This window comes from Castor canadensis, chromosome 7 (genome assembly GCF_047511655.1).
Source record: "Castor canadensis chromosome 7, mCasCan1.hap1v2, whole genome shotgun sequence".
Lineage (NCBI taxonomy): Eukaryota > Metazoa > Chordata > Mammalia > Rodentia > Castoridae > Castor > Castor canadensis.
Genome location: NC_133392.1, coordinates 124,735,414 through 124,752,671, shown reverse-complemented (window position 1 = coordinate 124,752,671; position 17,258 = coordinate 124,735,414). Strand labels below are relative to the sequence as shown.

At 41.8% G+C, this 17,258-nt stretch overlaps 2 protein-coding genes across 8 annotated transcripts in view; both read right to left on the bottom strand.

Annotated features, from left to right (window-relative positions):
* Window positions 1–17,258, bottom strand: part of Agbl4 (AGBL carboxypeptidase 4) — a 1,287,504-nt gene that overhangs the window by 217,594 nt on the left and 1,052,652 nt on the right. The window lies entirely within an intron of this gene.
* Window positions 1–17,258, bottom strand: part of Bend5 (BEN domain containing 5) — a 49,966-nt gene that overhangs the window by 15,090 nt on the left and 17,618 nt on the right. For 2 of the 4 annotated variants that reach the window (XM_020186364.2, XM_074080182.1), the window contains one exon: window positions 16,484–16,868. In XM_020186364.2, coding sequence (XP_020041953.2) covers window positions 16,484–16,868 — 385 coding nt within the window. Of the gene's footprint in view, window positions 1–16,483; window positions 16,951–17,258 lie in introns of all 4 variants that reach the window. The other 2 variants (XM_074080181.1, XM_020186365.2) reach the window with 1 other exon arrangement.

Here is a 17,258-nt window from a genome sequence, read left to right as displayed (position 1 = left end):
ATGTCACAAGGGAAAAGGTAGAAAATTGGAAGATAAGAATGAACTAGACTCTGATTAAGTATGAATGAAGAATGCTCTTCTAGAGCGTTGCTGTCCACATGAAAAGTTAGGGGTCTTAACTTCCTGCACAGGAAAGAGGTTCTGTCTTCGAGGAGGACTGGCAGTTAATGCAATACAGCACCCATCTCTATAGCCTATAGTGAAGAGGGCAGGGGAGGTCTGGAAAGTTTTAGGACTATAAAGGTCTCTCCCTCTCTAGGACCTGGTATTTAGACAGGAGAATTTCAACCAAGAGATTAAAACACAATATAGGCTAAGGCCCTGATTGCCTGATCCAGCAGCTCCTCTGATTTTTATTTTAACGGAATCAATACAAATTACATGAGGTTTAAACAATAAAAGGAAGCTAGACAGATAAAGGAAGATGAAGGAAACTAGATGGTGATGGTTTTTAAGGGGAATTTTTTTCTCCACTAACTTTTAAAAATGATGGACTATTTTCTAAATCACTTATTATGTCTTGATTACCAAAAGGCACAGAAATAGGATAAAAATGGGTAAATAAGGCCAAATGACTTGATTAGCTTTTGTGGGAGAACAACTTCAAAAGCCAACAGAGTTTAGCATGCTGGAATACTCCTAAGCAAACATTTAGGAGTTGACTGGGATCAGGGAACTGTCCATAGTTGTACTTATAACTTGGGCAACTGATGAATTCAGATTCCAGCCTATTATCATAATCATGTGGACAACTGGGTATAAAACTCTTTATACACTAAATTCCTATACAATAATCTGGTTGCAACTCTACATTCAGTTGACTCATCTTAGACTTTGGTTGGTTAGAAGTGAAGTTATGGGCAATTTTACTAAAATTCCTTATGACAGAGCTTCCTAAAATGAGAATATCAATCCTGAGTTGCTGGCAACTACCAACTGCGAGACAGAATCTCTATAGTTCCCAAAGATTTAAGCATGACTCTTACTCAAAGCTAAATGCAAGATGACTGGGAAGCAGAACATTGCAGATGAAAGAGCTCACTTCAGCTTGGGAAAGAGATCTCAAGTCACATCCTCTGCCATGTTTTGATTGTGTGAACACAGGTGAAAGAACTGTAGATGCAGAAATTGGCAGAGTGAAGGAGTGATAGCCTCATAATGATTCTGATAGCATCTCTCAATAGTGTGTGCCCTATTCCAAGGCTAGGCTTAGGCCTTATTTTTCCCTTTGTCTCAGAACTTGGCACTGAGTAGGTGCTCTCCAAATGTTTGCTAAGAAAATTTTGAAAATGACAACAATGAATGAATAATTCTAAAGTTTCAGAAGCAGATGCCAAAGTTTCTCTTCACTGTGATCTCAGGTGAAATTCTTGAGATACAAACAAACAAGTGGAACATTTGGTCTTTTCTCAGATCTAGGAAAAGGTAATTACTTCAGTTTCTCCTACAGCACAGGCTGAGTTGGAGCCTGAAGTCTCTTCTGCTCTGATAGTCAGTAATAGGAAAAAGGAATAGGTTGAAGAGGGCTACGCAGTCACTGGCTCTTGGGTCATCTTTGGCAAGATTATGCCCCTCCTCTAAAACTTCCTTTTGCTCCTATGAGGAAATACTGTTGGACAAAAGAAGGAATCCAGTCCAGCTATGACATAGGTCTGGTTCTCTTCCATCTATCTCCACAGCAACTGCCAATGAGCTCTGTCACATGACCTTGTCCTTCTTTGCTTAGGCTCCCCATTACCCTCAAAATTAAGACCCACATCACAGCTTCCTGAAAGCCCAGGGCAACCAGCCTCTTTTCTACCTCTAGGACTCATGTCTTGCTCCCTCCAATATTCACACCTTTGCTCAGGTTCCTCATGGGCTGTGTTATTCCAGGTCTCTGTGCTGTTGTCTTAGCCTCCTCTGTCTACCCAGCAGACTTTAGGACACAATCCAAGTATCTCCTTCGTGATATCTTGCTCCTGGGTAGGGGTCTCTACATTGTCAATAGGAATCTATGTTTTCAACATTAGACTGTGAAGTTCTTCAAGAGCAAAGTTTTATTCCCTTTACAATCTTGGAGCCTGGGACAGTGCCTTGCACATATCAGGCTCTAAGTAAATTCCTCATGACATGACTGGGGAGAGAGAATTGGGGGTTCTTTAATGAGCTTGGGCAAAGATTCTGAAATAAAGCTTTGCTGCTGAGTCGCATACTTGGGGGAAGAGGTGAGGGTAAATGTAAATGTCTGTAACCTTTCTTGTAGCCCAAGAAGTAGAAATCAGGACTAAGTACAGATCAGAAACATCTAGTCAGGAAAATGGCCAGTTTAGATATTTATAGTTATAGACAAAGGACTCTCTGTCCATCCTGTCTACTAAGAGACATCTAAGGGACAGTGAAAGGAAAAGGTCAGACTCTATTTCATTCAAAGGGCTCGCCTAGCCCTTTCCACACATATACACCATCACACCTCTCTTGCCTCCTCGCCTTAGCTTCTGCCGCTCCTTTTGTCCACCTGTCCAAACCTCACCAGTGATTTAAGGCTTGACTCAAATGTCAACTCCTCCATGAGGCTGCCCTATTCCCCCAAATGGATGTTAGGTAATTTCTTCACCCTTTGCCTTGGGATTTAGAGCCAGAATCACTGGGATTTAAACACTAGGTTTGTACTTACTGGAGGTGCATTGGGATCTTTCTGGACAGTAGAATACTGCCTTTCTCTGGACCTTTCCTACCCTTCACCAAAATTTACCAGATACATCTAGTGCTCTCATTTGTTTCTCTGTCTCCCCTATAGGCTGTGAGGTTAAGGGCACACAGGCACTGTCTCTTTTTATGTTGGGGACCAGACTCACCCAACATCTGGTTCAAATTTTATCTCCAGAAAAAATTTACACTTAAATAATTACTTAACCGCTCTGACCTTCAAGCCTCACCTGAATGGAAGGACAATAGTGATTTGTTAGGATAGAAACTTAAATGAGTTAACCACATATAGGAACCTATTATTTCAGAGTCTGGCACAGAGTGGGTGGGTGGTAAATTCGCCTCCCACTACCCATTTCCCCACACATTGTACTTATGTTCTTACTTTTATCTCTGCTAAACCATGGGTTCTGAGTCAGAACCCTGCTGGTCTGCTTTTCCCCCTAATCTAGCACAAACCTTGTAATCCATGTTTGCCTCCTTTCCCTATGCTTATGCTGGTCTCATCAAGAACTGATAGAATTTTGTCTAACACCGATGTTACTGGGATCTCTGTCTCTCAAGGAAAAATATTTCCTAACATACTCAATCAGAAAGGTTTAACAACAGCCCTCCCCCCAAGTCACTGTGTATGGAAGATACATGGTGCCTTGGTCTCAGCAAGGGAAGGGCAGTGAGAAAAAAAACAACCAAAGGCACATCTTGAAAGGGACCTTTCAGCAGATCTGGGTGTGACTCATACTGCATGACCTTAGCAATGTCATTTAATCTCTCTCCACCACAGCTTTCCTACCTGCAAAGGAGGGTCACAGACTGTTAGTGCCTCTGGAAGAGCCCAGAAAAGAGGCAAGCACAGAACAGAGCAGGAAAATAGCAAATAAATGAAGGAATAAATCAGTTCATAAAGTGCAGTGTTCAGTTTTGCAGAATCACGAAGAAAAGGAACAACAACAACAAAAAACATGTGGTTTCGTTGAGGAGAGGAGGGAGGGCCTCTAGTGGTTTTAATTTAAGGCGGGAAGAATCACTTCATTGCAAATTTTAGTCAGCTCCACTCCCAATGTTGGCAATTTACATCTCATTACAACAAGTGCTTCAGATTGCTGTTTTGCTTTTAAAATTTTCTGAGGCATTGTTCTTCCTCAAACACATGTGACCAAATTAGCCACAATAATAAGTACTTTCGTTAAGAGACAACATTGTAAGATCTGGAGCAGATATTTTAGGTATAACAAAGGAACTTTTTTCACTTTGTGGGAAGAGTAAAAATAAAAAGAAAGGCCTTTTGATCCACTTGCATTCTGGTAGTGACACACACTTGAAGTTTATTTTGGGGAAACTACACCTTCCATAGAGAGAAACCTTTCAGCTGAGTTAAGGAAGCTTTTAGAATATGAAAGGCAGTGCTTGTCTTTTCCTTCAGTCATTCATGAACCCATGCACCATGCATTCTCTGACTGCACATAAAGACCTAGGCTCTGAAAGAGGCACTGGACAGTTAGGGACAAATAGAATATGTCTCGGTTATGAAAAAGTTCAGACTTTAGCATATGAAACACTGTTACATCATATACAAAAGGCTATGATTTGACAGATGAGCAAAGGATTTAGTGTTGTAAAAAACAAGGTATAAATCCTGGTTCTGCTTCCCTCTTTAAGCCCTAGTGGCTTCTTCCATAAAATGGAGATCAGCCACAGAGTAAGGGGCTTTGTGTTTGTTGGCACAATAAAGAGATGAAATTATACAATTCTTTGTTCTTATTTTATCTTAAATTAGACTAGTGCAATTCTTTCTGAAAAGCTTTGTACAATGTTACTGCTTGTGTGACTTCTAGGAGATTTAGAAATCACCTGTTTCTTCAAAGTACATATATATTTGGATACTACCACTCCTGATTTCTTTTGAAATAGAATGGTTCATGATATTACATTTAAAAAAATTAAATCCTTTTATTTACTTCTAGAAGGCCATAGGGAGTTTTTTGGTGATTAGGTACAATTCTAGTTTTTTCATAAATGCCATGCGAATCAAGTCGTAAGTCTTAACTATGTATGAGCACTACTGTGGCACACAGTCATTCTAAATTTAGTAGAATAAATATGACTTATTTATTTAAGCCACACACTTAAGGTGTAGCTGAAGTAGAAGAGCACCTGCTTTGCAAGTGCCCTGTATCTCCTTCTTAGCAACTATGAGGACAGAGATAAATCTGGTCTCATTCCTTCAGTGAGAATCCACTATGTACCTACTAGTGACAAACTTGGCTAGGTGGTCTTGAGTGGTTCACAATCATGGTCCAGCAGCAGTGAAAAGAGATAGGGAACAGACTGTCATGACCCCATGTGGCTGACAAGCGTCAGGATGAAGACTTTGTTAGAGAGACAAAGGTGGTCCTACATTGGAGGAGACTAGGAAGACTGCAGAAGCGTTGTCACAAACTACTATGCTGGTGCTTGGAGGATGGGCAAGCGCTTGTTGGGTATGAGGTCCTAGGGTGGGATAGTTATCTTTAGAGAAGGCAGATGGCACAAAACACAGGCTCCATAACTGATCACACAGTGAGTGGTGTGATAAGCTGCACAGGTTTAGGGAGGGAGATTCAACTGCCAACAAAGTGATCCTGGAAGTTTAGGGCCTGAGCTCTAGCTTGGGGTCTGATGGGTGAGTGGGGACTGGGGATATGAACAGGACAAGTGATGGCTCTTTAGGTCCTTATTCCCTTATACTACCTCCATTTTCTTAGTACCTTCTGTGAATGAGGGCTGGAGCAGTCTTTGCTGAGTAGAAGCGGGAGAAGCAATTCTAGCATGGAGGCCTCCATGGTGGGGCCACTCCCTCAAGGAATCTGAATGAGAGAGCAGCAGAGCAGAAATGGACCTCAGAGAGTCCCCTCTACAACAGGTGAAACCTCATAAAAGAGGTGGGAAATTACTATAGGAAAGAATAGGGAAAATACTGGAACATACAAGCATAGGTAATAATAGCCTGAAGAGAACCTCAATAGATCAGCAAATAACAGAAAAGATTGACAAATGGGACTACATCAAACTAAAAAGCTTCTGTACAGCAAAGAAACAGCCATTAGAAGGAATAGACAACTTATAGAATGGGAGAAAATCTTTGCCAGCTATACATCTGACAAGGGATTAATAACCAAAATATATAGGAAGCTTAAAAAACTAAACTCCCAAAGAATCAACAACATAAAGAAGAAATGGGCAAATGAACTTGAGAGGACAATTCTCAAAGGAAGAAGTATAAATGATCAATAAATACATGATGAAATGCTCAACATCCATGGCCATAAAGAAAATGCAAATCAAAGCTACATTGAGATTTCACCTCATTCCAGAGGTGAAATCACCAAGAATACAAACAACAACATATGCTGGTGAGGATACACAGGGACAAAGGAACCCTTATGCACTGGTAATATGAATTAGTACAACCACTATGGAAAGTAATATGGAGGTTCCTCAAAAAACTAAAAATAGAACTAACATACGATCCAGTGATGCCACTCCTGGGCATAAATTCTAAAGAATGTAAGTTAGGATACAATAGAGACACTTGTACACCCATGTTTATTACAGTATTAGTCATAAAACCCAAGCTATAGAATCAGCCCAGATTCCTTTATGAATGGATTAAGAAAGCGTGGTGTATATATACAATGGAGTAGTATTCAGGCATGAAGAAGAATGAAATTATGTTTTTTGTAGGTAAATGGATAGAATTGGAGCTCATTGTGTCAAGTGAAGCCAGGTTCAGAAAGAGAAAAGTTTCACACATGTTTTCTCTCATTCGTGGAAGATAATGTCCAAAAGATAAACATATACCATATACACAAATACAAACATTATAATATATATATATATATATATATATATATATATATATATATATATATACACATACATATATATAAAATGCATACATATTGTAAATAACATGTTTGTAATGGTGGGACTGTTGAGAATGATAGAGAGTGAATATTGAAATACATTGCATCAGTGTAGGAAGACAGCAAAATGAAACACATTGACACCTGTTGAATAATAGGGAGTAGGGGAAAAGGGTAAGGGAGAGTAATAGAGGGGATTAATCTGATTAAGGCACAAAATATTCATGGGTGAAATACCATGGCAAAACCCCTTGGAACAATAAATATACACCTAAAGAAATGAAAGACAGGAAGGTAAACTAGAACAGTTAGAAGTTGGGTAATAGTGGAAGGGGAAGGGTAAATGTAGAAAGGGTAAATATGGTTGATAGATACTTGTATGAAAAAAGAACAATAAACCTACTGAAATTGTTTTAAGTAGGGGAGAAGGAATGAGAGAGAATGATGGTGGGGGTGAGTGAACCTAACCAAGGTAGATTGTAAGTGTATGTGAAAATGTCACAATGAAACCTCTGGTGCAACTAATATATACTAACAAAAATATTTTTTAAAAATACCCAAGAGGTAGTAGAAGCAGACCCAGACACAGTCTTTGGCAAGGAGGAGGCTGTCGAAGTTTTCCCCCTACTTTGAGGAACTGTAGCTGTCTGTTTCAAGAGACTTATTTGAAAAGGACAGGACTGACTCTTACTGAATATCTTCTTTGTTAAGTATCTAATAACAAAAGCCTTTTTCTTTTTCTTCTTTTTATCACTGTACCACTTTTCACTTCACTGCATATGATTATTTGTTTAACATCTCTCTGACTAGAACATAAACCCAAGGAGAGGAAGACCAGGTAGCCACAGTCTTATTCATTGCTGTATACCCAGCACCTAGCACAATGTCCCCCACACATCTCAAACACTTATTAAGTAAGTGGTGAATGAAAGAAGTTAATGCTCATGGCAGTCCTGGAAAATAGATCTCATTCTCTCTGCAGAGGCTCAGTGAGGTAAAACAATTTGCCAAAAGTCACACAGTGGTGAGTGCTCAGATTGGTCATTAGGCTCCAAAGCCTTGCTTCTTTCATCACCCTGCACCTCCTCAGCTAATTGCATTTTCCAGAGATTTCACAAGCTCCTCACCTAATGCTCACTTTGTGGGACCCTCAGCTCATCTTTGACCCTTCCTAACCTTCCTGGGGCACCTGTGAGGAGGCTTTGGGAGAGGGGTGTCATCAGGACTCATCTCACATTTCAGAGCTCTGAGCCTATACTCTGCAAGTTGCTGGGCAAGGAAGCCAGGACTGGTTCTTCACCTGTGGTTCTTCCACTCCCTCCTGCCCAACCATCTGGCCCAGACAACATCCAAATGGCAGGATGTGTACAGAATAGCATGGGTTTGCCCTGCCAGAGAAACAATGAAGGTCCCACATGTACACTTGGTGCATGTGAAATGGCCTTTGGTCCTAGACCACAATTGGCTGGGTTGCAAGATTGTGGTGAGAATAAGTGGTTGGGGAGGCAGCACAAGAGCTGCCCTCAGGTTCCTAAGGGGCTGCTGTGGGCAGCAATGAGCACCACAGGGCAGGAGTTCTGGGAAGGCAGAGTTTAGCCATGTGGCCTCTGTCTCCCCACCAAATCAATCCATGATCCTGGCCTCAATTGATGTTTCTTTTAGGCTATAAGCTCTTCCAAAGTAGGAACAATACAGAATTCATCTTTGCTAAGTGGTTCTTGATTGATTTGACTAGCTCAGAGGGAAACAGCATGTAAGGGGCTGAGGACTACACCTCAGTTTACTCCAGTAGGGGGAAGCCCCTGGGAAACACCTGCAAAAGGGTGTATCTGCTCCTGTCTACCTCTGCAGTCAGACTTCTCTCTTCTACCCCTTCACTGTACAGTTCAGCTAGAAACTGCTTTCAGTTCCCTGCAGGAGCTAGCCTCTCTTACAACTCCAAATCTTTGTTCAGATTCTCTTACTATTCACTTCCTGTTTAGTCAGATAAGTTGAACTAAATTCCTTAATTTATGGTCTTCTATAACCATCTACAACACCCCTACTTCAGCCATGTAAGGAGCCTTCTGCGGTAACCTTTCCCAATATAGAGGGCCCAGAAGCAAAGTAAGACTCACACTGCATTCCAATTGTCTGCTGATAAGACTGTGATTTCTTTAAGACAGCGACAGGCTCTTATCTACTTCATTTTCCTGTGCCCAGCTAAGGGCCTGGAACAGAGAAAGAATCCAGTAAGTGTTTCCCTGCACAAGAACATTTCCTCCCTATGGTCAGAGATGTCCAACAAGGAGATGGGTGTACTGGAAGACAATGAGTGAGTTCCTTTCTTTAAAGGAATGTTACAGGAAGTCAGGTGATCTCCTAGTAGTGAGGCTATACAAGTTTTCCTGCTCTGTCCATGAGGCTGGACTAGGTGAACTCTGGGTCTCTAAGATTTACCTCCCAAATTCAGGAAGCCCTTTGGTACAGCACGGGAGGGTATGGCCAGCCTCTGGGCCCTGTTGACTCCTGGTGCCTGAACTGATTTCATCCATCTTTGTCAGCTGAATGTAAACTTGCCACTGCTTCAATGATGGTAAAACCTCATATATTTAGATTACACATGGCACACATGTTCATTCTCCTCTCTGGGCTTTACTTTTCCTAGGTATACTGTAGGAATCAAAGATTGAATTGGGTTCTCTCTAAATAGAGTTTTCTAAGAAAACTCTAGAAATTTTCTGGTTGGCATTTTGAGGCCTTGTAGTCTGGAAAGGCAGAAACTGAAGAAATGGTGGGCTTTTAAATTAAGCAGGAAACATGTATCTAACCTCTCATGGGTCCTACTGTTCATAACCCACCACAGTTCATGAAGCAGGTCTAATCATGAGGGCAGGCAGAGGAGGGGACAGTGCTGCAGAAGCACACAGACTGAGTCTAATCAGGCCGCCTGACATATGGAAAAGCAAGATAGGCCTTAGTCTAAAACTTTGTTCTACCATTTCCTGGATGTTTGGCCTTAGGCAAGTTACCTCATATCTCTGAGCATGTTTCATCTGATGGATGACCCTATCTATTGCTGTTAGTTTTATGTATGAAAAGCTCATAGTATCTCACTCAAGGCAGATGTGTGAAGAGGCCAGCTAGTTGCCTATAATGAACCCTTTCCCACTTACATTTTCTGACTGACAAATCCAGCAGAAAACAAGCCTATCACAAGGCTATAAGGAAAGCAAAGTCCAGAAACTCCCCACCGGGTGGTCTAGCTACCTGAACAGTTTAACAAAGGGATAGTGATAGATGTCCCTCAGCCCCACCCCATTGTCTCCAGGCAAATGGACTCTAGGAAGAAAGGGGAGGGAGGGTCTTAAATTGTTTAACTACTCTGAAATTAACTTTGAAAATAATCTGGGATGGACTGTGGCTAATTCTGATTTGGTCAACAGTGCAAAAGAGCCCTTCAAAATGGAAGATGACCAGTATCTTTCAGATAAATGATTCCAGTTCTCACTACTAGGTCTCTTCTAGCCGTTCAAGTGGAGACAGTACAAGTCTTGGTAGATTTTGGAACTGCTAAACTAACTCTGTGGTAGCAGGCAAACTGAGCTTTTTGTGCCTCACCTGTACAATGGGGATATGAAAACCTGACTGAACAATGTGTCTCTTGCCCATCCTCTTCAGCCATCTCTCAAAGCCCAAGTTTTTTCTTTTTAGTGTTCCTGCTGACTGATGAGAATGAACTGAGGGCTGAAAGAAATGGAAAAGGATAAACAAGTCTCAGAAGGAGAGCCCTTGCATAGAGGAAATTGAGCCATAACTGGGTGATATATGAAAGAACGGATAGGGTGAAGAAGGGTAGTGGAGAATTAGAGTTGGAAAGGTAGAAAATTGGGGAAGGGAGGGTAGAGAAGAATTCTCAAAACTACAGACCAGACACAGTTGTAAACTAAACTACTCAAATATGATTTTTGAGGAAATCATATTTCCTCATACTTCATACTTCATGAGGGGAAGTAGGAAATCTCCAGGAGTCATTAGAGGGTAACCAAAGATTAAGATGCGCTAGACAACATTTATGTTCTGTTATAGGATAACAAGTGGCTATGATACAGTGCCAAGCACTGCATATACATCCTCAAATGACCCTACATATCAATGTAGGATCTACTGAGCAACTATGTACCAGCTTCCAGGTAGAGATTTTTACTGCATTTGCTTATTTAATCCTCTTAAGAATGATGGTACTGTAATGGTTGGTAGCATCATTGACTCTGTTTTATTGATGAGAAATTAAGTAAGTTAAGTCACTTACCTAAGGCAACTAAATTAGAACATGGAAGAGTCAGGGTTTAAATCTTCAGTATTTCTGACCCCAGGGCCCAGGTAGATGCTTACTTACTGAGCTGGCTCTCCTTCCTAGATGTGGTAGGCTTTGAAATACCCAGACTGAAAAAGGTTAAATCATTTTCTTGAAGTTACACAGGTAATGAATTAATAAAGCTGAGATTCAAACTCTAGTAATATCTTTTGCCAAAGTCCAGGTTGCCTCCAGTACAGGGAGAAATCAGCAGGAAGCATTTGGCTGACATTAGCTGCCTTTTCTAAGGCTCCATCAGAGACTTGGGTTTAAAGAAGCCAGCTTGGTCCACAAAGGATTTTAAAGATCAAAGCTGGTATTTTAACAGACCTTGGACAGAACTCAAGGCATAAACTCAGAGGGTTACAGAGGTGTTAGCAATCCAGCGCTGGAGAGCCAAAGATATACAGGCCACAACGGCTTTCACCATCAAACATTTCAGCCAGCTTATGATCTAGCCAACAGGGACATTATCTCTTCTTTTCACTCTCTCTTTTCTCAAATGAAGATAATAATCCTTACCTGGCCTTGCAATAAGGCTATTGGAATAGTCCAATGAGAGAAAAATGTCAAGGTGCTTTGAAACCTATAAAGTGCCAAGCACATGTAAATTACTGTTATTATTCTTATTATCTATGACTCTTCTGGTCAGAATCCATCATTTCTGCCTACATTCCTTGACAAAGTACACACAAAATCTGAAATCATCATCCGCCTCCTTCCTGCAATTACAGTGCTGATTTTATTCTGCCTGGTGTCAAGCTGTGTCCATATTTATGTTCCTATTAGGCCTGTGTGCATCCTGAAGGCAAGGATTATGTCTACTTCCCTTTACATTTCCTCACAGCCCTTTAAGAGCCTTACTTGAATTTATGTTACCTACTCATGCCAAAAACTAATGACACTATATAAGGGGTACTTAGTGTTTAAAAAAATAATGAGGATGATTCCTGAGTCTTGGTCTTTGACTGCTAAAAAGAGGAAATTTAACTGAGGAGAAATGAAGAAAGACCCTAATTTACTCCATTCTCACACACTGGAGCTTGCCCTTTCTACTGGGTCTCTACTAGTGGCTTCTCCTCACTTTCTGGGCATACGCTGAGACTGCCACCCACCAGGTTAAAAAACACTAGCCCACTAGCTTGTGAATGTTTGTAAAAGGAGGACTGTTTCTAATTTATTTCCATATTTCTAGCATCTAACCCTGTCTTGGCCCAAAGCATACTCTCAATAAGTATTTGTTGAAGAAAAGAATGAATGAACATACACACAAATAAGCCTGCATGCACCTTATAGATTAGAATGTCTTCACACTGTTGGATCCTTGACATTTACTTCTTTGGAGGAGTGTAGGTTAGGAAAAGGAAAAAAAGAAGAGGGACTGGTATTTATTGAACACTTATGGTATGCTGGTCATAGGGCTAGACTCTACCTAGGCTTCGTCAGTTAATTTTGACTCTGTCACAGGTCCTGAAAGAAATGACTGTTAGGGGAAGAGGGTAAGGTTCTGCTCCATCAGAAAGGGTTGTTTCCAAAGCTAAGATAATTGAAAAAGAAACTTCTGTTTTATAAGGACAGTTGTCCTTTTTGAAGGCTGTTGAGTCACCCTCACGTTGGTTACAAAGAAGCCTAAGGGCTAAAGAAGATCATATGGGATGAGGGTCCTGAGAGAACAGTGGACCAGAGAAACACTGGGAACAGGCTAGTGACACTTTTTGGGCTTGTTTCCTCACTGGCAAAATGAAGGTATCAGCCTATGTTCTCTAAGATCTTTCACAGCTCTAGGACTTCATGCTATAGAGAATCTTTCCTGCTAAATACATCTCATAATTTTTAGAGAATGAAAGAAGAATAAGTAAATGCACAAGTAAAGAAGTGAACCATCCAGTTCCTTGTGAAACAGTTTTTCTACCATCTATGTGTGGCTCCACCTCTTGCCTGCAACCTCCATGAGGTGCACCATTACAGCTCCTGGTGGCTTAGGCATGTGCTTCTCATGTCTCTGGATCTTCTTTCTCAGGCTACTGCTTTCCAACCCTTCTCATTTATCACTTATAGGACCCATTGCTTGGGGGAGTCCGCAAAGATTCTTCCATGCCAGGAGAGTTCCTTTTAAAACTGGCCATCTCCTAACCTATTGGCCAACCTGGTTTCTGAATCTGTCTGTTAGGGTATGAATGATCCAATACCCAAGTTGGAAAAGGCCCTTGAATTGGGCCCCTGGGTGAAGAGAGTAGATGAGGCCTTCCTCCAAGAGCAATGTTCAAGCTAGGCTGAAGGGCAGAGAATAACAAAGCCCAGGCCCCATATCAAGCCCAGGCCCAAATGTATGCATTAGAGGACAATATGGAGCCAAGAGTTAGGTAAGAATCTTTCTCACTTTCTGGTTGTTCTCTGCCTTGTTTTTGGTGGTATTTATAGATCATAAGCTTTTATAGTAGGAACTATTTTCCCATGCTCCCCAAGAGAGCACCAACTCCACAAATGGTTATCCTGCATTTTAATTACATATTTGCACATTTACCCCAATTCTCACCCTCTTCTTGCTTCCCAATGTTTTGGGTTTTTGTTTGTTTATTTGTTAGGTTGGTTGGGTTTTTTTGTATTGCCTCAAGTTCCTGAGCTTAGAAAGTATTTGGTAGAGTTTAGCTAATTGAATAAACAAATCAACAAAATACAACCCCTTTAATCTTCTATTGTGGAGGAAGATCCTGAAAGGCAAAGAAGCTAATCTACCCCAGGTTATTTAGCCAATTACTGGTTAGGAGAGCCAACCAAACTAGATGAGAACACCAAGGATGAAGGGGATGTTGGCTATCTAGATTGCTCCTCACTTTTCCCAGCCACTTACTCCTGCCTAGATAAAAAAAATTCACTCTTCAGGCTTCAGGTTAGACACCTTTTCCTTCAGGAAGTCTTTCTTCCCTGTCGCCCCAGAATTTGGTAGGTGTCCTTCTTCTGCTCTCCCATAGTCCTCTATACTTTTGTCCCTGTGGTGGCATTTAGGCACTATGCTGCCATTGATTGTTTCAGTATGTCTCCCTCATCAAACTTTGAGCTCCTCAAGGACAGAGGGAAAGGAATGTATTCTAATACTGAACTCTCACTCACCACTAGGTAAAATGCCTGGCACACTGCAGGAGACCAGGAAGTATTTTTGGAAGACTAAAATGCAGGGGAAGGATGTAAAAAAGGAAGAAAGAAAGAAGGTTCAAAAAGCCATAGAGTTAGGAAGTAGAGAAGTTGGGATTTGAATCCAGGCCAGCCTGGTTCCAATGACTACTCTTTCCACAAAAACACTCAGCCTCCTCTTATGGGTAGAGACTGTTTTATCATTAACACCTTTGTGGATTTGTCTTAGAACTTGGCACATTACCATTCTCCAATTAACAAGAATTAATTTATAGACTTTAAGATTTCACAGGTTGGAGACAATGGGTGTGATTTCCAGGGTGCCTACTGCACAGAGAGCAAAGGGTACTGTACCTGGCTTGAGTCCACTCACTGTGATGACAACCATGACACAGGTGAGAGAAGAGCTAGCCACTGGCCCTCACTATGGCATTTGAGGCCTATGGGATGGGAGAGCCTAGAAGGTCAAGATACTGAAACTATGGATGTGGTCAAGTTTTTCTAAGTGTTTTAAGATGAAAAGAGGCATATACTGATACAAAACACAGAGTGTCTTACGGCCCGAGGTCAGGAGTAGTTTCTTGAGTTGAAACTCAGTTCATGGACATGCAAAACAGGTAGTTTCTGGGGAAGTTAAATTAATGGTGTGGAGTGTTTTTGCTGTTAGTGTGCTTCCCCTCCCTAAGAAGTTCACAAAGCACAGAGCAACCTCAGCATGATAAAAATAAAAATTATTCACTTGATGGTCAAGAGCATTTCTCTCCCTGAAAATTTCAGTTCTCTTTCCATCCTCCACTCCAACACTAACATGGCTTTAAAATTTTTGCATTTTTGGTTCCTTTTTGAAATTTTACCTGAATGGAGAACTCACAAAACTTCTGAAGTTGCAAACTACATACAACCTTTAGTGTCACTGTGAACCTGTATAGACTATGATTTGAGGCCATGGCCAAGGGGAAGACAGAATTGGGGAGTGGGAAAATTACCAGCCCATGAACCAAGTGATGTGGTGTTCCTCTGTGACAATGGAGGGAAAAGGACTCCTTAGTAGACTCCTTGATCTTTTGAGACACTATCTAGGGCATGAACTTTTAAGAAGTAAAAGGCACCTGCAAATCTAAGTAAGGTGAGATGAAAGCACATTTATCTAAACAAATCAAAAGGGGATAGACCTTTGCACATAAATGTATTATCTAGATAACAGAAGCCTTCCTTCTTGAGTGAAGTATTTGATTTAAATTTTGGAGACAAGTACCTGTGTTTCTAGCCTAGATTACTCCCCTTTGACTGATAAAGGGTGAACTATTATCCTCAATTTTCATGGAGGCTGTGAACTTGTGGTGAAGAGGTCTCCTCAATTCTGAACATCTCTGCCTTTCGCAGGGCTGAATTCTTATGTTTTGTAGGAGATTTTCTGTCATTGCTCCTTATTGACAAGGCTGCTACCTTTCAGATTTCCCCTCATTCCTGCTTCTAAACCACTTTAGTCAAGAAAACATAAAAGCCTGGTTAAAATCAGGTGTAATATAAGAGCCTATTAAATTTTTCTATGAGCAAACCAAAGGAGTTTTATATATCTTTACAATGATCTCCTCCCCAAGCTATGTTCCTCCCTGCTCAAAAGTTGTTGTTAGTTTTTTGTTTGTTTGTTTGGTTTCCTGGTAGAATTAAACCTAGGGCCTCGCATATGCTAGGCAAACATTCTATCATACCCTCTAGCCCCCAAAAGGTTTTTAATACTTTCCATTCCTGCCCACATAAATCCTGATTTCCCAAGTTGGTACAGTTTTCATGAACTTCTATCATCTGCCTTTAAAGCAAATTTGTGGTATCCTTCTCAGTTCGCTTCAGGTGTCTTCCCGTACTTATGAGTGCTGCCCTTCGCTTCCTCAGGTGCCTTGAAATACTGCCATCCTTCGAGGCCCAGCTCCTTCCTGAAGTCTCCCTCAAACCTTCAGTTATAGATAACCTGTACATGTTCTGAATGCTTGGATCATCTTAATGGCTTCCCTCCTGTGGCATTTACCACTTTCTGATTTGCAGCAATACAGGTTTTCTGAATCATGTCCAGTTCTTTTTATTGTCCTGAGATACCTTTGGAGAGGTAACCTACACTCCCTGGTGCTGACTCTTTCTGAATGAAAGCATAAAAGAGCAGAAACAAGTATTTGGCCAGCTCTTGTTCTCTGAGCCACATTTACCAAGGTTCCCATCACAATCTACTGGATGCTCATCTATGAGCTCCTATCAGATTCACTAGGACAGGAGAGCAGCTCTTCCTTGGAGTAACTGCTAAGCCAATTCTCTGTCCTTCCCTAGACTCGAGGGCACTTGCTGCTTCTCCCCCTAGCCCTCCATGAAGGGGAATTACACAAATACCTCCACCCATGTGGAGTGGCAGGTGGCATGCTGGAGCACTCACCGCTGCCAAGCCTAAGGAGCAGCACATCCTGGAGTCTCCGGTTGAGGTCACGGAGCTCCTTCATCTCAGACACGAGCGCCCCATACTCCTTGAGCTTCTTGGCCTGCTGCACCAGCTGCCTCCGAGTCCGCTCCAGCTCCTGCTGGAGGTGGCGCATCTCCTCCTGCTGCTGCTGGTAGTTGCGCAGCAGCTCCTCGTACAAAGCCCGGGGCACAACAGCGTCCTCTAGACTGTCCATGTCCTCTGTGCCTGGTGAGGCCTCCACGAAGACCTCTTCCGGACAAGTGCTGTGGCCCAGGCTCAGGCCGTTCTGCTTCTCTAGCCGGGCCACCACTGCTTCGATGCTCTTGTGCGCCACTTCGCTTGGCTTCCGCCCCTCAGGTCTCTGTGTAGGACAACGAGAATCAGTTCAGGCAAGGGCAGCTGGGACTTTCTTGGTCTGCAGCTCAATATTTCCCCAGACAATCCTAGAATCACAGAACCACAGAACATCAGTGCTTGGAGAAACCTGTATAAACACTTTGTAAAAGCCTTTCATTTTACAAATGGAGGAACAGAGGTCCAGAGTGTGAAAGGGGTTTGCCCAAATCCGTTGCTGGCAGAACCAGGACTCAGGTTTTCCAGCTCTACCACTCTATCTCTTGAGTGCATATATCATGGCCACCCTTCCAAATTCCCCAGTCCCCTATCCCCATACTGCCTGAGTAGTCAATTGTTCATGGGGTTGCCCAAGATTTATTTGCAGAGAATCAAAGAGAAATCAGAACAGCCTAAG